At 42.6% G+C, this 24,129-nt stretch overlaps 3 protein-coding genes across 7 annotated transcripts; 1 reads left to right on the plus strand and 2 right to left on the minus strand.

Annotated features, from left to right (window-relative positions):
• Nucleotides 1-835: 835 nt before the first annotated feature.
• tefa (TEF transcription factor, PAR bZIP family member a) lies at nucleotides 836-7,257 on the minus strand. Of its 2 annotated transcripts, none has more exons than XM_058062046.2 (4): nucleotides 7,044-7,257; nucleotides 4,636-4,977; nucleotides 2,879-3,093; nucleotides 836-1,554 (listed from the first exon to the last, which is right to left on the minus strand). In XM_058062046.2, exons 1-4 carry the CDS (start codon nucleotides 7,117-7,119, stop codon nucleotides 1,339-1,341), a joined length of 849 nt encoding a protein of 282 aa, XP_057918029.2. In that variant the 5' UTR covers nucleotides 7,120-7,257; the 3' UTR covers nucleotides 836-1,338. The 2 variants fall into 2 exon arrangements, with proteins under 2 accessions (XP_057918029.2, XP_057918028.2); XM_058062045.2 differs by lacking the exon at nucleotides 7,044-7,257 and adding an exon at nucleotides 5,367-5,711.
• A 577-nt stretch (nucleotides 7,258-7,834) lies between these two features.
• zc3h7bb (zinc finger CCCH-type containing 7Bb) lies at nucleotides 7,835-18,049 on the minus strand. Its single transcript, XM_058062348.2, has 21 exons — nucleotides 17,790-18,049; nucleotides 17,108-17,169; nucleotides 17,000-17,036; nucleotides 16,276-16,473; nucleotides 16,033-16,191; nucleotides 15,308-15,448; nucleotides 15,183-15,225; nucleotides 14,842-15,080; nucleotides 14,052-14,349; nucleotides 13,915-13,973; nucleotides 13,718-13,817; nucleotides 13,486-13,647; nucleotides 13,201-13,406; nucleotides 13,027-13,127; nucleotides 12,781-12,962; nucleotides 12,564-12,643; nucleotides 12,239-12,501; nucleotides 12,050-12,155; nucleotides 11,802-11,910; nucleotides 11,582-11,715; nucleotides 7,835-11,001 (listed from the first exon to the last, which is right to left on the minus strand). The coding sequence occupies exons 2-21, from the start codon at nucleotides 17,164-17,166 to the stop codon at nucleotides 10,966-10,968; spliced, it is 2,712 nt and encodes a 903-aa protein (XP_057918331.2). The 5' UTR covers nucleotides 17,167-17,169; nucleotides 17,790-18,049; the 3' UTR covers nucleotides 7,835-10,965.
• A 638-nt stretch (nucleotides 18,050-18,687) lies between these two features.
• rangap1b (Ran GTPase activating protein 1b) lies at nucleotides 18,688-24,120 on the plus strand. Of its 4 annotated transcripts, none has more exons than XM_058062199.2 (16): nucleotides 18,688-18,749; nucleotides 19,115-19,231; nucleotides 19,399-19,526; nucleotides 19,623-19,682; nucleotides 19,794-19,973; nucleotides 20,073-20,207; nucleotides 20,499-20,657; nucleotides 20,753-20,866; nucleotides 20,938-21,037; nucleotides 21,119-21,203; nucleotides 21,287-21,419; nucleotides 21,793-21,876; nucleotides 21,936-22,038; nucleotides 22,139-22,227; nucleotides 22,615-22,736; nucleotides 22,811-24,120. In XM_058062199.2, exons 2-16 carry the CDS (start codon nucleotides 19,120-19,122, stop codon nucleotides 22,893-22,895), a joined length of 1,689 nt encoding a protein of 562 aa, XP_057918182.2. In that variant the 5' UTR covers nucleotides 18,688-18,749; nucleotides 19,115-19,119; the 3' UTR covers nucleotides 22,896-24,120. The 4 variants fall into 4 exon arrangements, 3 of the variants coding, with proteins under 3 accessions (XP_057918182.2, XP_078645134.1, XP_078645133.1); XM_078789008.1 differs by having other exon boundaries at nucleotides 20,753-20,860; nucleotides 20,932-21,037; XM_078789007.1 differs by having other exon boundaries at nucleotides 18,710-18,793.
• The last annotated feature ends 9 nt before the right edge of the window (nucleotides 24,121-24,129 follow it).

Consider the following 24,129-nt stretch of genomic DNA (forward strand, 5'->3'; position numbering starts at 1 on the left):
TTCGTGAACCTTAGCTTTCTGTTGCCAGCAGCACTCATGCAGCGCCAGACGGTGCTTGGTTGTAGTCATTTTGATTGACAGTTCTGAAGGAAAATACAGCAAGAAAGACTCAAGACTTTCTCAACAAGGCTTTATTTATACACAATATATGTATGTACATGAAGGTAACCACACTCAACTACTTTACAAAGAGACTGTGATAGAAAGTCCATTATTCATATCAACCTGATATTACACACCGTTTCAATGTGATACATATTATGTACTCTCCATAGTCAACAGTGCATTTCACTGTAAATGAATAAGGCTGGAAGTATTTGACATATAGAGTTATGTCATAATTCTACAAAATCCCAGAGACACACCCTATAATATTGAATATTCCTTGGTAACAAACAAGAGCTGATCATTTTAAGACATACAAACTCAGCTGAATTAAAAAAAAAATGGAAGCACTTAAGTGTGGAATAAAACACTTCATTGATGAAATGATTATTTAATTTCTGTGTGGCTGTGAAATGATAAAGACAAGACAATAAATCCCAAAGAGGATCCAAATAAGTTAAGCATCAACTATAACTTGCTTTAACGGCGTACTCAGGCAGGAGTTCCCTGCAGGTTCATATCCATGCAAAAGATGCATTCAATGAGTTTTGTCCTTGTACTACGAGTGTAACGATGTGGACGTGCATTGACAAAAGAGTTTGGACACCTTATAAGAAGCATCACGAGCGGTAGACACACAAAGTGAAGCAGGAAGGCCAGAGTGTCACTGTAATCCCCTGAAGAAATGTCACAGTATTTTGCTATGCGTGAAAAAAGTCGTTTTTTTAAAAAAAAACATGGAAAGAAGGAGAAGTCGCTACTTCAACACCATATGGTTAAACTATAGTAACGGCTACATAAGTATCCCTCAAAAATATACATAATGAGCCCATAAATGCCACCAAGGTCAAAATGCTTAGTTAGGTGTAAATACACATGAATGCTTCAAAATAAAAGCTTGAAAAATATCCGGTTGCATTGCATCGCCTCTTCTCCCACGTTCCATTCATTAACCCCCCCGCCCCCCCCCCAAACATCAATGTTTGATTGATTTACTCACATGTTTGAAAAATAATTCAAAGGTCTTCTGGCTTCGCACTTGAAAAAGAAGAGAACAAAGATGACATATTGTTTATGTTGAAGGACATTTCCCAAGCCACCGCAGCAGGAAGTGACAGGGGTGCGCCACTATCATGCCCCGCCCCCTTCGTCTGTCCATCAGTTCCTAAAAGCTTTGGTGACCACCCAGCGAGTGATGCAGTCTGGCTACAACCGTGTTGCGTGTTGCGTCCCTTACAATTTTCCAAATTTGGATTCGTATTGATCCACCATCTTCTTGAAGTGGCCGCACTCCTGGCGCAGGTCCGCCACCTCTGTCCTCAGCGCCGAGTTCTCCCGCTCCAGGAACGCCGCTCGCACCGTGATCTGGTTCTCCTTTAGCCTGCGGGCATCGCGTGAGCGCTTGGCCGCCACGTTGTTTTTCTTTCGCCTCTGCCAGTACTTCTCGTCCTGCAAGATGGAAACCGAGCGAACATGAGGAATACATTTTTCATGTAAACGCCTTGGTCACCTGGGTTTGCTGTTTCGGTAAACAGTGTTTGCCGTGTCCATTGCTTAACTCAAGGGGTCCAACATGTGGCCCAGGGGCCATTGAGCAGCCCATGGCATATTCTAAAAATACAAAAACTAAAAACAACAGTAAAAATGGAAAAATGTTGGAATTTTACAAAAATGAAATCAAAATATTGTATTTATATTGATTTATTTATAGACCTATTTTATAATGGCATTGACATTCCAGGCAAAAAAAGTTATATTAAGGGAATACAGTCAAAATATCATGGGTCATATAACAAAATCAACATTTGCAAAGACTATTTAAGAAAAAAAAAACAGCAAAAAAGTACACACCAATAATGTAATTTATCACAAAGCTGAAATACATTCATTCATTCATTCATTCATTTTCTAACGCTTTTTCCTCACGAGGGTCGCGGGGGGTGCTGGAGCCTATCCCAGCAGTCTTCGGGCGAGAGGCGGGGTACACCCTGGACTGGTGGCCAGCCAATCACAGGGCACATATAGACAAACAACCATTCACACTCACATTCATACCTATGGACAATTTGGAGTCACCAATTAACCTAGCATGTTTTTGGAATGTGGGAGGAAACCGGAGTACGCGGAGAAAACCCACACATGCACGGGGAGAACATGCAAGGGTGGAATTGAACCCAGGTCTCCTAGCTGTGAGGTCTGTGTGCTAACCACTTTACCACCATGCCACCCAGCTGAAATACAGTTTTTTTGAAATATATATAAACATGCTTATATAGTAAAAGCACGGGTTAGCAGATCTACAGTACATGTATTACTTTGCAGAATCTGGAAGTGGCCCTTGCATACTTTCATTTTTGAGGCGGGAGAAACAGGCGTGACCTACTGGTCAGGGTTCGTTCGCGTGCTTATTGGTCTCGCTGCAACGGGTTCTGTCCAGCTTCTCACAGGCTTTTCCTTTTTTAGGTGTGTTCCCGCTCAAAACATTTCCTCTCTAATCACATTGGTCCATATTTGCGGCGGCGGATGTAAACAAAATGTCACAGACTGCTGAGTCACTGTGAGACAGGAGCTCTGTGTGTGTCGGGGGAAGGGAGGGGGGGTGTCACCATTGCAAACTCACATCCTCACCGTGACGAGGTCTTTTACAGTTTAACAGTTCAGGGGTGACAACTGATTTCACTGGTTGACCTTCATTAATTGCAATATAACCGTTAACTAATTAATTATCGTTCTATATTGAGTTGTACGTAGAGATTGTGTTGTGACAGCGTACCTTCTGCTCCTCAGGAACAAACACCTTCTTGGCCTTCTTGATCATAGGCTGAGGCTTGAGCTCTTCTTCGCTGAACTTGTGTTTGCGGGGGTTGAAGAGCTCGCCCCCCGGCACACTTGACAAGACCAGGTCCGTGGGGTCTGGCTCGTAGTTGACTTCCACCTCTATTTCGTCAGGGCTGATGGGCTCTGGGGTTGCGCTCTCTGCTTCTTCATCTGAAAGACGACGAGAAAGTGTTACTGCATCCCGACAACCGCTATCAGGAACACACAGCTCCGTTGATGCCTTTGTCAAAAGTGAGCGAGTGCTTCGTACAATGCCGCGTGGCAATGGTGCTCTCTAAAAGTATATTTTAGAAGCTTTTCAGCCAGTACAAATAGCAGCATGTACAAATGATTCAAATGATTTGGAATGTTTGAGACTTGTCAATAGTCACAAAAGCTGCCTATCATACCATTGGGACAGATAACCAAACCACAAGTGTGAACACAGCCTTAGCAAACACAGGAGGTATGATGCCAAATGTGAGATTATGGTGATCTGGTATGAAAAATATGAAGATATATAAAGTACATAATTGTTCAATTCATTTGTTAAATGTAAGAAAGTTGGAGGAATTAAATATAAAAAAATCTATATCATAATATAAATTTTCTATGCCGCTTATCCTCATTTGCGTCACAGGGGTATGCTGGAGCCTATCCCAGCTGACATAAACTCACACTTTAGCATTGACAGCATTCTTGGTGGCGATTGTCTCAAAGTAACCGTGTGTAGTACTGTGTACTGTGTAGTATAAACTACTGCAATGGGGGCACTCAAAGGCACTCTCCACGCTGCTAAACATGCTAACACTCAGCAACTCTACAGTAGGCAGCTGCCACACACACACATGCGCCCCTTCCCAGGCTCCGCCTCTTAAAGGCACATAGAATGTCACAGAAAACAAATGCCTGTGGTTAGCATGTTGGCTACATAGGCAGGAACTTGGGCATCTTTGTTTGCATGTTCTCCGGGTACTCCGGTTTCCTCGCACATTCCAAATACATGCTAGGTTAATTAGCGACTCCAAATTGTCCATAGGTATGAATGTGAGTGTGAATGGTTGTTTGTCTATATGTGCCCTGTGATTGGCTGGCCACCAGTCCAGTGTGTACCCCGCCTCTCGCACGAACTACACAGGTTGAAATGGTGATTTAAAAACCGGCAAAGGTTGGCAGCATCTCGGTGAGTGAATGGAACCTAGCGGGGTTAGCTTCGTTTAGCATGCTAGCGTGGTTGCATGTGTTACTCGGGCTAGTTTATCTTCACGGCTATAATGTAAGGGGCGCACTGGGTGAAGACGGGAACCACGTTTAATCTCGTATTCATCTAATGGAACAGACATTTAGCCACTTTCTTACCAATAAATAAATGTGCTTTACAATTTGACAAAAGTATATTTCATTTGTAGTTTTTTTTTCAAGACTCTGCTGAAAATTTCAGATAATTTTGTATCGTCACATCAGGATACATCCCCAAAATATTGTGATATGTGATGTTTACTTGCTTTATTCAACTCCATTCTTCTGTAAAGTGTCTTTGAGTATTTTGAAAAGCGCTATACAAATAAAATGTATTATTATTATTATTATATATACTAAGGTCCATAGCCATTCATTTCCACCAATCTGCACGGCCATTGCCGAGTTAGTCTCGTAAAAAAGCTGCACTCTGCAGGACAATTCAGGGAAACCCAACACCTCGTCTCCACTCACCTGCCGTAACATCACACGTGATGTCCGTCTCGCAGTTAGCGATGATCACCACCTCTTCATCACACTTGTCCAGCTCCTGAATGGGCAGCAGAGACATGTCGGCAGGCTTAACCTTCACCTTCCCCGTCTTGACGCCCTCCTCATCTTCTTCCGTGGAGTTCTGAATGCCGTTCTCCATGAGGAACTCCTCCAGGTCCATGTACTCCAAGTGGAAGTTCTCGCCGTCATAGGGGATGGTCTTGTCCCAGATAGCGGGGGTGAGGGCAGCTGACGGGCCCATCCCGCTGACTCCTCCGCCCAGGTCGGCATCGCCATCCAAACACAGCTTCTCCTTGTCAGTGTCTGAAAACACACAGGAAATGAACACAGTCATTTTTTTTACTGTTATATGCATACAATGATGTAGTATGAATGTAGATTTGTGTTTAATAATCAATATTGGGGTGATAAGATGCCATCAATATTTTTTCTATTCTCTTGCATGTTTATTTTCACAAATATTTTTTCGTGTTGTGTTCATATTTTTGAATCCATATATTGTTTCACAAGTCACGGAATAAGTTCTTACAAGCATAATCATCAGGCATATCACAAGCCTACTAAGTGATGTTGGTTTGGGATCAATACCGAATAATTGGCAGTATATTTATCCTTTCGGTATTGTATCTTTGTAAACCATGTTTTACCTTATGTATCCAAGTACATGCTACCGTAAACAAATTACACCTTACCCTCATCGCCGTCCAGTATATTCGGCGGAGGCATTTCCATTATTTTCTTCAGAACAACCGGGAAAGACGTGGGGGACCCAGTGTCCTTTTCCAGTGTGACGACGACGGTTTCTCCGGGCATTTTCCACCTTGTTGTTGGCCTACTTTCTTCGCGTAAAGACTCGCTCGGCTTTGTGATGTGTTTTATCTTACGCAAACACTAGTATAAATATTACAAATACCCTCAAAGTATTCGCAATGATGAAATAAAACACACAACCCCCCAAATTAAGTGACAGATGTAGCCCACTTCCTCACGCGCTGAGACAGACACTACGTTGTACTGGAAAGAATAAGCCACACCCCAATGTTACAAAACACGCCCCTTCCGTGCTCTGATTGGGTAGTCGTGACACAGACTCCATGGCACTCAGGAAAAAGGCGTCATCGTGTGTCATCAGCCAATAGGATATGTGGTGTCAAATATCGGCGTTGTCATTGGTTGACCGACTTATATAGCGCAAGAAAACGTGACCTGAGGAACAACAAGTACAGTACAGTACAACTCGTTCCACCTTTATTTTTTTATTTCATTACAAGTGAAATACCTAATTGCAGCACTGAAAACCTTGGAAATCTTTGAAAAATGACTTCCGGATTCTAAATTCTAACTAAGAAACATATGTGTAACGCCAAAGAGGTGCAGCATATTTTATTTATTTATTTATTTCAGTGATCACATGGTAAAACACGTGAAACAGGCAGCGCAACATGTCAACATACCAAGTGGAACATGCATAGGCGCCATAGGTGCATGGTAACAAGGTCAACCAGTTCCAACTTACATCCGTATTCTAAAGACAGCACTGGTAGACAGAATGACTTGCCAGAGTCACTGGAAAATCGGGGTCGGGTTGCTCAAGTGCTGTTTGGTAAAACACATGACCAGTTGTACATCGAACATATCTATCTACGTATGTATTCATATACCACGTGGGCACATTGGAACCATGCATGCCAACTTGCAAAACAAGTTCAAAAGGTATGCATGTCTTTCACATTTGCACAGTTCCATCCTACATATTTACTTAATTGTTTATTTTTTAACTTTTTTTTTTTAAAATGTCATCAAATCAATAAAGTATTCAAAAGGTACCTCGTGTACTTAGCTAAAATACATTATATCAGTACAAATTCATGCAGGAAATGGACCAAATGAACAATAAAGTGCTCCATTGTGTACACTGCTTTGCATGTCATGTGCAATGCAATATTGCAATCTGGTTAGGTACACATCATTACTCATTACACCCATCTAGTGGTTGAATTTGGAAACTACATATTTACCAAGTGATTGGATTAATTGATTTAGTTTGATGTAATCTACCCCAATTTTGTACGTAACTGAATGTTAACTTTCGACCTATGTACATATGGAAAAACCTCACTAAATAGTATCTTAACTGCTTATTTCACAATAACATATTTGCACTCCTGTACATTACATATGCTAATTTATATTATGATTGGTTTTGACGCTATATGCACGAGTGATCTGTAGTTTATACATGTCAGTACTGGTACTTCAAGTAGAGCATATGGTCAGGGTTATGCAACACGTATTGCAGACATTTCATGTAGTTTTAAAGCGTTTCTATGACTTTATATCACATTAAATTATAAAAAAAAATCACTTACCATATGTGTCAAAGTTCGGCAGCGTAAATGGAGTCTCCAAAAAAGCCCTGAATATCTCTGGAATTTCTGCAGTCATGCTTTAATCCTGAATTTTTACACACACACACACACAAGCAAAATATATCAGAAAGAATAGAATTGTCAAATAAAGTAAGGTCAGATGATTAAAACGACATCACGCAGTCACTCAACTCTTGACAGCTCTCGTAAGAAATGACAAACGAAGTTAAAAGTTTGTATACACGCAAACCACCCAGTTCGGTTCAGCCCTCTCGCGCTGCACAAGCAGCACTGATTGGTTCGAACGCACGTCCATCAAAGTGAACCTGGCCAATCAGTAAGAGGTGACGATGTTACTTAAGGAAAAAAAAAAAGCGTGAGGACATAGTTGCGTAAAGCGTGTAATTAAGATTTACAAGTGGAGAGCAAAACTATCGCGAGAAATGGAACTCAGTGAATGAACAGTTGCAATAACCATCTTGTTTGAATACAATTTCTATGTTTATCATACTTTATTTACATAAACCATATAAAATGTGAAATATGATGGTTAAACCCTTGTACTTGCTTCACTTTAACCATCAAATAACCTTGGACATGATTGAAAACAAAAGTCAGGCTATAAAAGAGAAAAATGTGTTATTTGTAAGGACTGAAAATTCTAAATTCATACCGTTTTGAGAAGCCAAACTATTTAAGCAGCTCAAAAACAACATTCCTCATCAGCAAAATCCCACTACCGAGTGGGGGGTAAGTCACCATTGATGCAATACATACAACTCCATGTCCAAAAATTCTTTAACTACCCCTGTAAGTCCTTTCTCAAAGGCAATGAAAACAAAACTCATTTGTGTTCTTCTAAAACTGTTGGTTTATTAAATGCTTTCAAGAGAATTGGTCCACTTGAGTATATCAACTTCCAACCAGGGAGGAGAGAAAACAAATCAAATCAATAAAACATAAAAACTGGAAAACAGATCATAAAAATACAGTACAAAAAAAAAAGGATAGAGGCCTTGTTTGTTCACTTGTTACTTCAACCCTGGTTTTCTTTCTTCCTCTTTTTGAAATCAATTGAGATAACCAATAACGTCCTAACTGATACACATGATTCATGATTGGGACTGTTGGTGGCTGCGTTGGCATGTTTGTGCTGGGAATCAAATGAACAAAAAAAGGGAGGAGGAGGCGGCGGCGGCGGCGGCTCACAAGAATATCAGTGAAGCAGACGTTTTTCTGTGGTGTGGAGAGACATATGACGAGTATATTACATATTAGTATAATAACATTATTCATACTTTTTATGTAAGGTTCAAAGATAGGACTGACTGGGAGTTTACAAATGAAATAACGTAAAAAAAAAAAAATCAGTTTAAGTGAGGATTTTTGAAGTTTTTCAACTCTGCCAAGCCACTGGGGGAGGGGGATAAAACAGCTCTACCATCACTTATCTAAATTACCTTAATGGGGGTGTTTACATATTATAATAGGTTATCAGCTATCACATATTGTACTGTATATAGTAAGCAGGATTATACAATAAGGGTATCATTTTTATCGAATAAGGCGCTATGCAGGAGTATGTAAGCCTCTGTGTATGACTGAAAATAGCACAGCACAGGCAGGAAGCAGAGAACTTTTTTTTTTTTTTTTTTTTTTTTTAAACAGCGATCCGAAGGCCTCTGGAAACAGGTTGTAGCATGATGATGTCAATTTGTTGTCTGCTCACTGCCTCACAAGACAAGCTGTGCAGGCTTGCATACACAGGACGCCTATTTTACCCGTCATATTCATACATGGATACATATATAGGTATACATTGCAATAAACATACATACTGTATATCAATAGGATATAGAAGAGAAATAGCCAATAGCAATCATTATCATATTCATAATACTAAAAGGGTAGTAGTAATAATACAATCCCTCAGAGTAGCTAAATAGTGGGCTGTTCCAGACGAGGGCTCACTAAGCACAGCAACACAACTAGTATAACTCGTATAAACACTTGAAAAAATAAGCTTGTGCTATTTTTAACTGTTAGCCACCCTGCCTGGAAGAACCCACACAGAAGGAAAAAACTACAACATAAAATGAATATAAAGAGAGAAAGAAAAAAATCACTATAGTAGTCTATTCAGCGATACATGTCATATAGCAATACCTCAATAACAAGAAGTTCTATGTAATCAATACAGGTTTGTCAGGTTATATATTTATTAAGCTTAATTGCTAAGTTATCATTTATTATTAGTAGTATAGCATTATAAGTAAATGTGTTGTGTGTGAGAATCAGTATAGACATACCTCACTTGTGTCTGTTTGCATTAAAGGCATAGTGAGATGGCAGGAAGATACCCTGCTTGTGTGTGTGTATGTTGCTCATAGGCACAAAAAAAAAAGGGTGTGGCTCCCCGAATGTTGTTCTTATTAATCCATTAGGAACAATGATGATATTTGTGTGGATATATTTACCCCAATCGGACTCCAAAAAGTGTCTATTTGTCTCTCCAAATTAGCATCAATATAAAAAAAGCAATATATATTCTAGTAAACCTTCTTCTTGAAGTATGACAACACAAGTCTTCTGCACGGGCGCCACCGACACTGCTAGAGTCCGATTGAGGTTTTTGTTTGGATGCTTCTTAGAGATTCAGCCATTAGCACTGTGTATGTTACTTACTGTATGCGTGTATGGCAGGATGGATACATAACAGAAAGGGGGGGGGGGGTGAAGGGGGGCGGGGGACATTTTGCTTAGGATGTTTTGAAATGCAAGAAGATGGACATACCTCTCTCACAACAACAGCGTCATTTTCAATTCATCAATATTCCCCGTTTTAAAGGCCCGTGCAGGCGTTACATTCAAAGTGCTCTACCAATATGGCAGACAATATGAGGAGGACGCACACTATTCCCATTAAAAACAAACCACACAAAAAAAAACAACAACACACAAACATGTTGGCCCTCCTGCTGTTATTTCCACAAAAGGAAATATTTTGGTTGTACAGTAGATCCCCCGTGTTGGCACGTTTCTTCTCTCTAATTTATTGCCTTTTTTAATGGTCATGCAAATAGAAAGTAATGCAGCCATGGATCCAGCAGAAGGCGCTGTCTCACAAGCACTAACATTTTCCAGCATGAAGATGCTTTGACAAGACGTGATGTACAATGGCACGTTTTCAAAGTAATAGTCTAATATGTAAAACTGAATTTAAAATGAATTTAACAACCGTGAGAGGTATATTATAGGGTCTAGAGTAACAAAAATAGTTTTTTTTTGTGAGTGCGGCCATTATTTGTAGTTTTTAGCCATTTGTTGTTTTAAAACGCAACCAAATTGATCAGCGGGGGATCTAATGTAATACAGCTGGACTTGTGTGGCGTATCCACCAGGACCTTCTTTTTTTTGGCACTTCTCAGTTGAAATGACAACTTTTAGCATGAAAACTCCATCCTTCAAGGGACTTTTCCCCCATTGACTGCCAAGCAAAACAATAAGAATCACGGCCAGCGCGCTCATTCAAGAATTGCTTTGGTGCTGCGAGGTTTGACACCACCCCCCCCCCCCAAAAAAAAAAACAAAATAATAACCCCAAAAAAAAGGTGCCTGGTGGACACAGATTTTTCTGTCTGCGTGTACATATTTATCATGATCATAATTACCACTCCTGCAGTACTACAGGGCACAGGGGGAATTGAAAGGTGCTGCTGAAAAAAAAGCTTCCTCCATGAATTGACTAATGGGTTGTGTGAATATGCAAGACAAGTGTGTATGTGTGTGTTTACATCAGCTCCCACACGGCTGGCTGGCTGGCTGTTAAGAGGTCAGACTGGCAAAATGACTGACTGTTCAGTTGCAGCTGGTGCGGCCGGTCGCTCTGGTCTCTGTTGGCGGCAATCAGCTGGCTGGAGTCTCAGAGGTCATCCCCGTCTGACATCCGCCGGCCTCCCTGCAACAAGCGTATTACCGCGTCTATTCAACAACAGCTTGTGAATGGTGAACACAGGAAAAAAAAAAAAAAGCACAAACCCGCGAAGGAACATATTGGTGCACACATTTTCAAGATTTGATCAAAACAATCACAACGACAAAAGTCAGCCGTTTACAAGAGATGGATGTCTTTAGGACTTACATCATTTCAACAACAACAACTCTTACTTGCTTTTATAGTCAGAATACTTACTCCAGACCCCATTCACTGTGCAATATTAAGGGCTCTAAATGCAATATACTAAGTTCTATGTGAAGTACTTCCATAATGCCTCATATTAACTCACTAGCAAGATCTCAGTGTATAGACTGGTCATATATCTCATCTTGTTTCATATTATCTACATACTGTATTGTATATAACTCGACTTGATTTTGTTAATACTTGGGTTGTTTATATTGCTTATTTTTCTATATTGCGTATTTTGTACTGCTTAACTGATTCTGTACTCATTTCCCCACTGAGGGACGAATAAAGGCATATCTTATCTTATCCAACTCAAGGAGAAAGCGGTTTTGAGGTGGTAGTAATCCCTCACCATGCTCTCGCTGTAGTCGGCTGTGATGGTGACCTGTTTGTCCTCAGGAGGCGGGGTCACCGCAGAACTGTCTGTGCGTCTACTTTGATTGGTGAGCTGCAGCCACAGCTCGTACATTTGTTGCATGTCTCTCACTACAAAAAGGCAGGAGGTGAAGACAATAAGGTTGAGTTGAAATAATCGGTGTATAATCGGAATACGTCGGTGTGCTACATCTTACAACTGTTGTTCTTCATGTACGTCCAGACGTCCCTCTCCTCCAGGCTGTGGGCAAAGGAGCAGTTGCCAATGTAGTGGCACTTCTTCTGCTTCATCACATGCACGCACATCTGCATGAAACACCAACAAAAGTCAGTCGGTTTCCATGCACTAAATTAGATTACTGAAATAGTCTTCCACACCTCTGTGATGCTTGCTGCATTCCCCAATTTTGCTTTTTCTTTAAAACTGTGAAAATCAGACACTCACGTCGTATTGCTGTGGATAGGTGCGGGAGAACGGGAGAGGACGAACGACAACCCACTTCTTCTTCTCAAAGGATTTCACCAGCAAGACTCGACGCTCCTTTGTCCAGCTGCCACGTCGATGAAACACACGCCACATGGTTTGCTGCTCGCGAGCTGAAAATACCACCGCGTGCTTTCAGTGCGGCCTCACCTGTGTCGCGCCTTGGCAGTGCAGTACTTCAGGTTCTTGTCAGGCTCGTTCACCTGCCCCTCCCTCCAGCACTGGCCGCACACGAACTTCATCTTCAGGTTGAGGGGGCGGCCCCGGCCTGCGCCACCTCCCAAGGCACCCATGCCCAGGCCTCCCATGGAGGGGACGCCGCCGATGCCGTCTCCCGCCCCTACACCGCCACCTCCCATTCCCCCGACCCCTCCGACCGGTAGGCTGCTGCTCGGGTGGGGAATATGGATGGGCTGACAAAGGGAAAAGGAAGTTAATGACATAAACACAAGAACTGCACATTGTACTGTCTCACCCTCTGCTGCTTCTGGGCATTCTGCTCCAGCCTTTGCCAGTGTCTTTTGGACTCCTGAACCATCTCTTCATGGGTTATGCCTGCAAACAACATATCAACATATATTTTCTACTTGATCGATAAAAAAATAATAAAAATACAAAATAATTACGGCCCAGGCCTACAGCATCACACGACTCACGTTGCAAAATAAGTACAGTGTGTTGCGTCCACGTACCCGTGTCCTGCTGCAGCACCCAACACTTGAGCTCTATGACAGAGTGTGCAAAGGAGCAGCTGTCCTCGCGCTGGCAGCCGTAGCGAACCTCGTGGCGGCACACATCAAACTGGCAAAGCGGGTGCAGGGGGCGCACCTTGCTGTAACGCACGTTGGCCGACCTCACCACATGCACCAGGCACCTGCAGTGAGATTGTGTTATTTTGCATGTCCTCATCACAAGGGTCGAAAAATCACCACGCTCACTTGTTATCGTCAAACGGGTGTCGAGCTGTGAGGTTTGAACAGACTGACAGGTTTTCTTTGCTGCGCTTGCTGATGATGCGGGGCTTACTATCAAAACATTCCTGCAGAAAGAGACAAGGCGTACAAATGAGCCATCTGAGGAGAGAGGACCCCCACTGGAGTGATTGACCTCACCTCACAGAGGAACATGAACATGCCCATGTGGAGCTGCAGCAGTCTGGTGACGCTGAGCGCGCGTCTTTCTGTGCTACCCAGGGGGTCAAAGAGCAGCTCGCGGCTCAGCGCGCCCTTCCTCTCTTGTGTCCAAACATCGATTTCCTCCTGGCAGTATGCAAAGGTGCAGTTCTCGCCGTACTGGCACTCCTGGCGCTCCTGCACCTCTGTGGGAGACAAAGAGAGGAAGAAATGAAAAAAATAAAGTAGACGGAACGCAGCAGCGTTATTTAGTTGTGAACACACCTTTACAGAGTACAAAGGCTCCTAAAAAGTTGTTCCGTGCAGGCCGAGGTCGAATCCTCTTCCAGGTGGGGTCGTCTGTGTTTTTCAAGCGACACAGCAGGACGTCCCTCTTGCATCGATGTGCTGCCTCTGGTTGATATTTGTAGTCCATAACTCGTGGACCTGAAAGTATACGATGCACATAAAGCTACCTAAAACTAAAATAACCATCCTACACTATTAACCCTCTGACCTATTCGGCTATAACAGGCATGGCAGGCCTGGCGGAACTCGTGTGTGCTAGTCAAAGGATTCCTGGACAACATAGAGAGGTTTGTTCCTGCTGGACCATTCTGAAGAAGAAATGGACCATAAAGATACACAACGTTAGTCGGAAATGGTTCCATTGGCAAAACAAAGCAGACAACGGCACCGGACCATGTGACTCACTGCTTGTGTAGAGCTGTGGTTGCGCATACCAGGGATGAAGCTGTGACACACTCGGCCCCCTTCAAGACCGCAAACACAAAATACATTTTTTTCATACTATTTAATGTGGTTTAACAAACATGCAAAACTTCACTGACCTGGGAGAGTGTACTCTGATAAAGAGTCAATACCGCCAGCGATGACGCCGGCTTTTCCTTCGCCATCCAGGGCTCCGGTTGAGAAGCCTCCTCCCAGAGCGTCCTGCACCTGGGTGGAGCCTTGGTCTCGCTGGGCCAGCGGCGAGTAAGCCTCCAGCGGGGGGATTTCACTGATGGAGGTGCCGAAGAAGGTGGGGGCAAGCTGGGCCGATGGAGCCGGGAGGTTGGGGGAGTAAGGAGGCCGCAGACCCACAGCAGTGTTTGGAAGGTTGGTGGGGATAGCACCTTGGACTGGACTCTGAAGCAGGACACAAGCAAGACAACACAGGCGAATTTTATCCCATGTTGGCTCTGCAGAGGCCTGTGATTGGCTGATTCATTCATTGCTTATTTGTACACAAGTGTCAAGTGCACCACTTTTATAGCTGCTGTTATTTCAAGACACCCACGACGGTGCTACGCAAATGAAAGGAGAAACGCAGATGAAAAAACTCAAGTAGTAAATATATACTCTGTTGCATTGTTTAGCAAAAGTTAGTCAATAAAATTATCGCTGTTTCATGATTGACTACGGCCTATTATTAAAAAAATATCAAGTCAAAATTAGTGACCACTGTTCACTAAGCTAAGCTACAGAATTTTACTGTTAGTATCTCAAAAGATTCATTATGTATTCAAAATATTTCTCCAAAAATGTATCTACTAAAAAAAAGAGGGGTCGTCTTTTACACGTTACATTTGGGTCAAAACGACAACGTGTGCAATTCCTGTCCCTGCGATCAGCACCCACCTCGCTGACTTTCTTGGGGATGCATTCCAGGAGACTGTCGAGCTCGTCCTTGATTACGCTGCTGCATTCGTCCATGTGTTCTGAAACAGGAACCGAGTACGGCATGGGCGGCAGGGACTGGCTGCTGGGGCTCTCCGACAGGTCAGTGCACGGGGTCATGACGGAGGTTGCGGGATCGTCGCTGACTGGAATGGGCGTGGCCAAAGGTGCAGGGATGCACTGTGCACTTGACAGGTCTGCTGAGGATGTGGGGGAAAAAAGCATGGTGAGGCATGACTGTGGGGACAGGAGCCTTAAAGGCACGTTTGTAGACTTCGCTTTTTTTGTTGTTGTTGCCATACCTGGTCCCATGTCACCTAAAGACTCCAGCCCATTGGAGGACAACTAAAATAAAAAATGTAAAAATCCTCAAATTAGCATTGCTGTCTTTTCTTCAGCATGAATGAGCTCGGACATGATCAAATACCTCTCCAGTAGGTGGCGTTGTCTCGCCAAGACTCTCTCCTTCTGTGGTTGTAGACTCCGTCTGGGGGCTGACGTAGGCTTTACGGCCCTTCAGTCCCAGTTTATTGGCCAGATCCTGAGCCAGATCGTTCACCTGTCTGTCCTAAAAACAAATTTAAAAACACACCAAAGCAAAATGTATTAGCTGGATCACAACGCCCTTGAGTCTCAAATTTTATGTCGACAAAAACAGGAAACCATGTGTGTCAATGTCAACTTAAGCAGGCTTTTTTTTCTTTTTTAGAAATAACAACACTGTAGACCAGGACTTGATGAGTTGGTCTACATCAGGGGTCTCAAACTTGCGGCCCGCTAGCCATTCACCAGCTGATGAGTCGGGCTGCGACTCAAAAAATAAGTGCTAATGCAACAATCTTACAGGGTTAAACAAATGGTCAAAATGAACCAACAGTGAGCTTGTCACATAGGGAAATTGTAGCAATCGCATGGAGATGACAAAGCTACAACGCAAATAAGTAGGTCGTGGGAGAAAAAAAACACTATGAAAATGCTAATTTTCCAATATGGCTGTTTAATTACAACAAATGGATCCTGCATATATGACATCCCCTCCTAAACTAAATGTATTTAGCGCACTGCACACGTCAAACTTCCCACCCACCAACAAAAGCAGTCCGCCTGGCGTCGACCCTCGCATCCGAATGAACATCTACAGGAGCAACTTACATTTGGTGCGGTGAGAAGACACTTTGTGCCACACTCGTATGCCTCACGGAGTCGTCCCAGGTCTCTGAGGCAAAGCGCTTTGCGGTACAAAGCCCTGCGACTGCCTTCAGACACAAAAAGTGCACTTTCGCAGTCCTGAATGCCCCGCTCGAACTCTCTCTGGATGGGATAAAAACAAGCGGTGCGTCACAAAAAAAAAAAAAAATCCACCTTTCAGAGTTTATGTGTGGACAGGTCCCTCACCAATTGGTAGAAGGCAGCAGCCCTGTTCACATAGAGGCTCTCCAGCAGTTCATGAGGGATGACAAGGGCCTCAGCCTGGGCGTAGCGGGCAACACTGATCCCTTCGCCGTACTGCTGGGTTGCCTGACGAGAGTCTCCTTCTCGAAAGCAAGCATTGCCCTCGTCCAGCAGGTTACACACCAATTGAGTCAGAAAGGCCTGAAAGAAAGATGGAGAGAAATTTTTTTGAGAATGAGCATGTCGTATCAAACCAGTTCAGTCATTGATACATTTGTGCTGTGCTAAATTTGTTGTATTGTTGTGAGTTGTGCGTCTTTTCATTCCAGTCCTGTAGGTAGCGTTATTGCAATTATTTCCATGATGAATCAAAGAAAGCCACCTTTATACTGTCTTTTTCACTGTTCACTCCTGCTATGCAACCTCTCCTCTTCCATACCTTCACAGGGACCTCTAAATTTTTTGTGTATGTGTGTAGGGCGGTCAGTGCGTCACACATATGTGTAGCCTTGACGCAGTGCAAGTTCCTCTTACATGAAAAGTTCTACGTTGTGTCTGCTTGCGCCCAAATTCGCGCAGAGGTAGTAGTCACCACGTACGGATCCCTAAATTTTGTCCACGTTTTTTGTGTGCAGCGGGTTGTGACCCACGCTTTACAGAATGACACACACACACACACACTGTAACAATACAAAAAAACACAGTAATGTGACAGAATTATTCCCACCTCATAATTTTCCGGCTGTGGGTAAGGCAATGAGGACCTGTGAACAGAAAATAGTCACTGAACACAACAATGTCAATAGACTCTAGTTTTGAGTAGAACTGTACCCACTGGATAAAACTCATTGCTTTTTGGATTTCCTCTCTTCGCCTCAATCGATCAGACTCCATTTCCTGAGAATGGAAAGACATTACACTGCAGCATTATGCAGGAATATTCACGCATTTCAAGAAAACGTTAATAAATATTGCCGACATAGACAGGGCCTACCGTAGATAAACATGCTATGGAGCTGTTTAATTTCAAACAAAACCGAGTGTTAGATGAGGTTAGCGTTGATATTGTTCGTTAAACCAACATACACACAAGATATATTTAACTTGTAAACCGCAACGTTTTGTTAGCGGACGCCTGAACTTCAGTGGAGATTTGGAAGGTTAGCATAGTGCAAATGCTAACTCGTGGTTTTCTTCAGATCATATCGTCTCCGGTGTAGCGTGACGCCGACGCCACTGGCGTGAGAATCAACAGCAAGCATTACTTGAATGGCCGCAAACGTTACACCAGTTACCTGAAGGTATCAAGACGTGGTCAGGCTTACAGGTTTGACCCGCTAACGCTAGTCGTGCTAAAGGCTAACGAGTTCGAAATTAATTATCATCACGTGCAAGACTGCAGCCATTAGAATTGTATAGTCGCATTTACACTTAAATGTTGTTGTAAATAATTACCACAAGAATACACCAAGTTAAGAGTCAGTCATTATTTAAAAAAAAACACACACAAAACTCACCCCACAGTTAAGTTCCTGCGCTTTTGGGATCGCTGGGAGCTTCACAGAGCGTTAAAGGAAATGAAAATAGGTTAATTTCAACAAGTATCAGTCGAAATCCAAGCGCATATTTGAAGGCTTGCTGTTCTTGTCATTGATTTGTAGATGGAGTTTGTTTTTTTACGAGCTACAGCTGCTGCTGAACTGCTCCCTAGCTAATGTTAGCCTCCTCTCTGCTAGCTGTTTTGGCCAGTGCGGTGCAGTACGGCAACTGGTGATGTGTTGGTCGCGAAGGAAACGGCTCTTTGATTCGGTTCTTTGAATTGAACTACGAACCAACTAAACGCTTCATTCATTCCCTCCATTTATGATGTTGTTTACTTTCGGTTTTCTTGTTTAATTGTGTTCATAGAATACGTTTTATTTGTGATACACAGGTTAAAAATGTAAGCAAATAAATGTACAATATATGTTTGCAAGTACAAACATAACTGTCACAATACTGTCCTATTTATTTTCTTCTTTCCTTTTCATTTTTTTTATATTGCATTATTTTTTTTCTTTCCTTATTGGAAACTGGTAACGTATAAACAAGTAAACAAACGGTAATTGTTGAGACACGGAGAAGGGGTAAGATTGAATAAGTTCTGCATCTTCCTATACTCCTTTTTAGACATGTCAAAGTGTAAACATGTGGTGTTCCTTAATGTAAGTGCGTTAACATGTTCGAAGCAAATAAAACCGTATCCTTACCTCTGAATGTGGTAATGTGTGCGCTAAATTGAAGATTATACAGTAAACCGTATACACTACAGTAAACACACAGTATTATGACAAGTCAATTTTTGCAGTTTGGCGCTTGAGCAGCAGGTGGCGTCAGTGCGCCTGAAGACATTTGTAAACGTGACGTAGACAAAGAGAAAGAACCCGGAAGACATGACGTCACATTACTCGGCAACCGGCGCGGTTTCAGACACATTGGCGAGTATTACGTATTATTATTTCCGTGGATTTTGCTCATATTGGTAAGGTTCGTTGCTTGTTGGCAGTTATACGTTTTCCAATTCTGATTGTGCAGTGGACCGTAAGGCCAAATTTCCCCCTTTGTGAAGTTTGAGCTACCCTATGATTTAATAGAGTAACTATGGATAAGTAAGAGTAGCACCTGCTAGCTTCGCTCGAGCTAGCTCTTTTTTGTTCTTCAGTAAAGACGTCTGTGGTTTCATCACATGTACGTTTGTGAAACGTTTTTGTCATTATTTTGGACGTCACTATCTGATTTGTATGCTTACTTTGTTAAAAACTTACCTGTAATTACCTAAAGTCCTGTTTGGATGTCTCTTCAGACATCATGGCTTCAGATGACATCGCCCAACTGGTTGATGCTCTTTCCAAGACACATGTCGGGGATGGAGAGTTGAGCTTTAAAGGCTTAGGAATGAAGCTGGACAATGCAGAATCAGGTTTAGTATACATACACAACTCCATGCTCGCACTGATGTTAAATGTTAATTTTGTGCTTATAAGTTGTTATTGTGGATGTCTTAATTTTATACACAGCAAATAAAGTAGTAGCATTCCATCATCATGCATCATTCCATGTTTCTCTCGACCGTCTGTGTACCTATAGTGGAAGAACTGGTCCAGGAGATAGAACAGTGCCATGACTTGAGATCTTTGCGCTTGGAGGGAAACACCCTGGGGGTGGAGGCAGCCAGTGCCATCGCTCGGTCACTGGAAAGCAAAGATCGGCTGCAGGTGTTTATTTTCTAGCGGAAAGTTTAGAAAAACACCCGCGATATCAAATCGTATCTGTTAATGATGATAGTTTTTCAATGTAAAACTGTCTTTCAGAGATGCTATTGGAGCGACCTTTTCACAGGAAGACTACGCTGTGAAATCCCAAAAGCCCTGGTGAGAAGTTAACCTATTTGTTCCACTGAATGACATCCAATTGTAGTTTTATACAGAAAACACAGCACTGACAAAAAAAATAACAAATTGCCAAATTCATGTGTTTATCAGGAATCACTGGGCAGTGGATTAATGATCGCAGGGGCCCGGCTGACGGTGCTGGACTTGAGTGACAATGCATTTGGACCAGATGGCGTGCATGGGATGGAACAGCTTCTGAGAAGCCCCACCTGCCACACATTGAAGGAGCTGAGGCTCAACAATTGCGGAATGGGAATCGGAGGAGGAAAGGTGAGCTCTAAGCTTTTCTGGCGATGAAAGAAACAAAAAAACACACACTAAGCTGTGTTACTGCGTGCCGATGATGGAAATGCTGTGTGCTTTCTGTAGATCCTGGCTGAGGCACTGATGGAGTGCCACAGACGGTCAGTGGCTGCTGGATCTGCGCTCACATTGAGAGTATTTGTCGCTGGGAGGAACCGTTTGGAAAACGAAGGATCCAGTGCCTTGGCCAAGGCCTTTCAGGTATATAAGTATGCACCTTCCCGATACCACTGCATCAATTTTAGGAACAGCTTATAAATAAGTTATTTTTCCATATAAACACAATTTTAGGAGTGTATATCTAAAATAATAGCAGACAAATTGATATAAAATACAGCTAAGTCAAATTAACAAGAAAGAACATTGCAACTGCATACATGTTTTTTTTTATTTCAAATGGTACCCTCAATGAAGTACAGTGAAGTACTATTTGGAAAGAATTGAAATCTCTTATTGGTTGTCTTATATTAATTAAAAAAAAACACATCTCAGTTGATGGGAAGTCTGGAGGAGGTCCATATGCCCCAAAACGGCATCAACTATGCAGGAGTTACTGCTTTAGCTTCTGCCATGCGACACAACCCAGACCTGCGGGTGCTCAACCTCAACGACAACACCTTCACGAAGAGAGGGGCACTGGCTATGGCTCAGGTGAGGCCTTTTTTTTTTTTTTTTTTTTTACTCTTAACACCAGTCCTGTCCATGGAGATGTGGATCAACTTTTTCTACTCTTGTTGCTGCTTCAGGCTCTGAGACATCTGAGGAACGTCCAGGTGATCAACTTTGGTGACTGCTTAGTCCGCTGTGAAGGCGCCATCGCACTTGCGGCAGTCCTGAGAGAGGGGTTGCCGATCCTCAAGGTGAGCCTGCTACCCAAACTCACACCTCCATGACGATAATCTGGTCTCGTGTTGTGTTACTCTACCTACAGGAGTTGAATCTGTCCTTTGGCGAGATCAAAGAGGCGGCGGCACTCGTGGTGGCTCAGGCCGTCATGGAAAAACCTTACATGGAGAAAGTGGATTTGAACGGTACATGGACTAAACACCAAGCATAGGCGATATTTTTTTTTAATTATTTTTTTTAAACGGAATATTACTTGTGTGTGTCAGGTAACTTTTTGGGTGAGGATGGCTGTGAGGCTCTCAGGGAAGCCATGGAGAGCCAAGACAAAGCTGACATGCTGGCTTCACTCAGGTAATGTTTGTGTGCAAAGCAGGAGGTAAAGTACGTTGGTTCTGGGAGGGTTCTCATTCCTACTCATTCTGTGCTCACTCAAGTGACGATGAGGGACCTGATGACGACGACGATGATGATGACGATGATGATGACGATGACAGCTGCTACAAAGAAGAGTTTAGATCAGAAAACGGAACGACAAATGAAGACAGTCCTTCCAAATCCCATTGCCCAGTAAGATGACACTTCTAATATTCTTCTCCTTTTACAAAGATGGGAATATTCAGGTTTATTTAGGTATTTAGGTACTCATTTAGCAATGGTTATAATTATTGTTGCATGTGTGGAACATCAGAGGCCAGGCATTCCATTTCTATCATGTATACAGTGAGATGAAAAAGTGTTTATTCATATTTTTCTGGCCGGGGTGCACAGTGCCCGTTCATCAATATCTGCCACCTTGCTACTTTCTAATGCACTCCAAATCATTATTAAAGTTGCTTATTAAACAAAAGCGCTAGCTACAATTAGAGCATTTACAGTATACCGTATGTGCCAGGAACAAAAACAAGAATTGCAGCGTTTTTTTGTGATTGTGGTACTTCAGGATGAAGTCTTATCTTTCCTCCACGCCCCATCCACTGAGAAGCTTCTTCAGCTCGGAGAGATGACGACGCATCTGCTACCAGAGGTAGGAATTTAACCCAAAAAAATAAAACATTGTGTGTACACATGACATTGCTTCCTCAGGTGGACACGGCGGACCCACACAAGTCTGCTGATGTGCTTCTGAAAGTGGCTTCTTTATACAGCGAGGAACCGGTCACCAAGACCACAGTGCTGGAAACTTTTGGTGAATAAGATGGCTTATCTCTGTGGGTCCAATGTGTCTTTGGAAGGCGATACGATACGTCTTACCTGCTGTCTTCTGACCAGACGTCTTTGTCTCACAGACACGCTGTTGAGGAAGCTTCTCTCTGGTTCAGCCTTCCAGGCCTACACCTTCCTCTCCACCCTGCTGGTCCTCATGGGAATCCTCAAGGTATGATATTGCTACCAACATACCTGTCATGCTGACTGTGTCTTTTTAAGCAAGGATATCTGCCACAACGATACAAATATCAGAGCTTAGTATGCATCCACGCCAAAATAATATACATGTTGATTAAAGCACTGATGTGTGGGGAATCTCTGCTACGTGGATTATGCTGATATCGGAACCCGATACTGATACTGGATCAGCCCATAGTCATACAGTAAATAGGCATTTTTATGTGTGTGTCCTTGATTCGCATTTTCTGTACAATTCCTTGAGTTTGCGAGTAGGAACTTCTACTAGAACTACCCTGAGTGTAAAACAATGGAAATTTCCTTCTTCTACTGTACTGTATTTTATTGACTTTCCTCTCATTTCCGTTTCACTTGTCAGGGAGAAGGGAAGAAGAAAAAAGTGCCATTGGTCGCAGGCCAGCTGTTGTGTCTAGAACATGGCATCCAGCAGGACTACTTCGCCCAGCACCACGCCTCCCTGCTTCACACCGTCCTGTCAAAGTAGGAACCACAAAAACATCATTGCAATGCCGTGATCCCTGTGAGTGTCTTTTATATCATGTGTATCTGTGCAGGAACCGGGAGGCTCTTGATACTTGCAACAATAGCATGGAGAGATTAACCTCCGCCTTGGAGAAGAGGTGCCTCCACCAACGTTGATGAACCACACACACAGGATACCGGGCTTCATCATTCCTCCACAATAGAAGCCTGTAAAACCACTGCTTTTTTTTAATTAAATCTGTCCAGGATATCATCTTTTTTTTAAAATTGTATTCATACTAGAGATGTATATTTTTTTATAGAAAGTACACAATACATACCTGCAGACTAACCTCTGGGTTCTTGTGGGAGAAGAAAAGGTCCAGATGGCAGCTTTTGAAAGATTGTGCTTGTTTCAAAGCATGCACTTACTTTGATTCTTAAAGGGATACATCGCATTCACATACTCCCTACACTATGGATTGATAGAAAATCATAATTGACATTATGTACAGATGTCTTTGAAGCTGGAATCCATATCATGAAAATGCCATTTGACTTGGCTGATATTTACCGCCCGGAACCCCCCCCCCATGCTTGTATGGTGACGTACAGCTCGAAGAAAGGACCTGCATCATTTTCACACGTTTACTGTTTAACATGATAATGGTGGCTTTCACCGTCAGTCTTACTGAAAAGTGTGCGCTTATGTTACTTGCATGTTTGTTTCCACACTTTTTCACCATGAACAGCCTTTAAATGGAAGAGTGGCTTGAATATTCTGTAATTGCATTTAGAATTATCATGTTTGTTGAATGTCATTTTGTACTAAAATCTCAATACACCAACTTTTTCCATGTATTATTTTACTTTACGCTATACAAGTAAAATGCCCTTTACTACTTCAATATATTCTAATGACCATTTGGGGTGTTATGTGTTGCGTTTATGTATGTGTCGCCATGAAAAGATGTGTTCCGGGGTTAGGGGAGGAAAAGGGAGAGCGGACAGGAAGTGACGAGGTAAGCCTCGGAGTTGGCAGGTAATTATTTTGTCGTGGGTTAGGAATTGTGGTACTTCTTGGACTTAAATAGAAAAAGGGCTGTTCCACACCGTGTTACAGTATATACAGTACACTAATTACGTAGTTGTTGGCAGTGTAGCTGTCCCAAATGGGCTACTGTCTTTGCACGCTAATCGGAAATGATTGTAATGTTTAGCTACTTAAGAGTGCAACTGCTTTAAACGCCACGCAAACATGGCTTCAACTTCAAGTAACTGCCCAGAAAGGAACAATGCCGGAACAGGCTGTTGTACGGAATCAGTAAATAAACTAAAAACAATTTTTTGTGTGAGATTATAAACATTAATTATACGAAATAACTCCACAGTTTGATGTTTTTTTGTCCAT

This window comes from Doryrhamphus excisus, linkage group LG2, assembly GCF_037039965.1.
Source record: "Doryrhamphus excisus strain RoL-2023G ecotype Guam linkage group LG2, RoL_Dexc_Guam_v1.1, whole genome shotgun sequence".
Classification (NCBI taxonomy): domain Eukaryota; kingdom Metazoa; phylum Chordata; class Actinopteri; order Syngnathiformes; family Syngnathidae; genus Doryrhamphus; species Doryrhamphus excisus.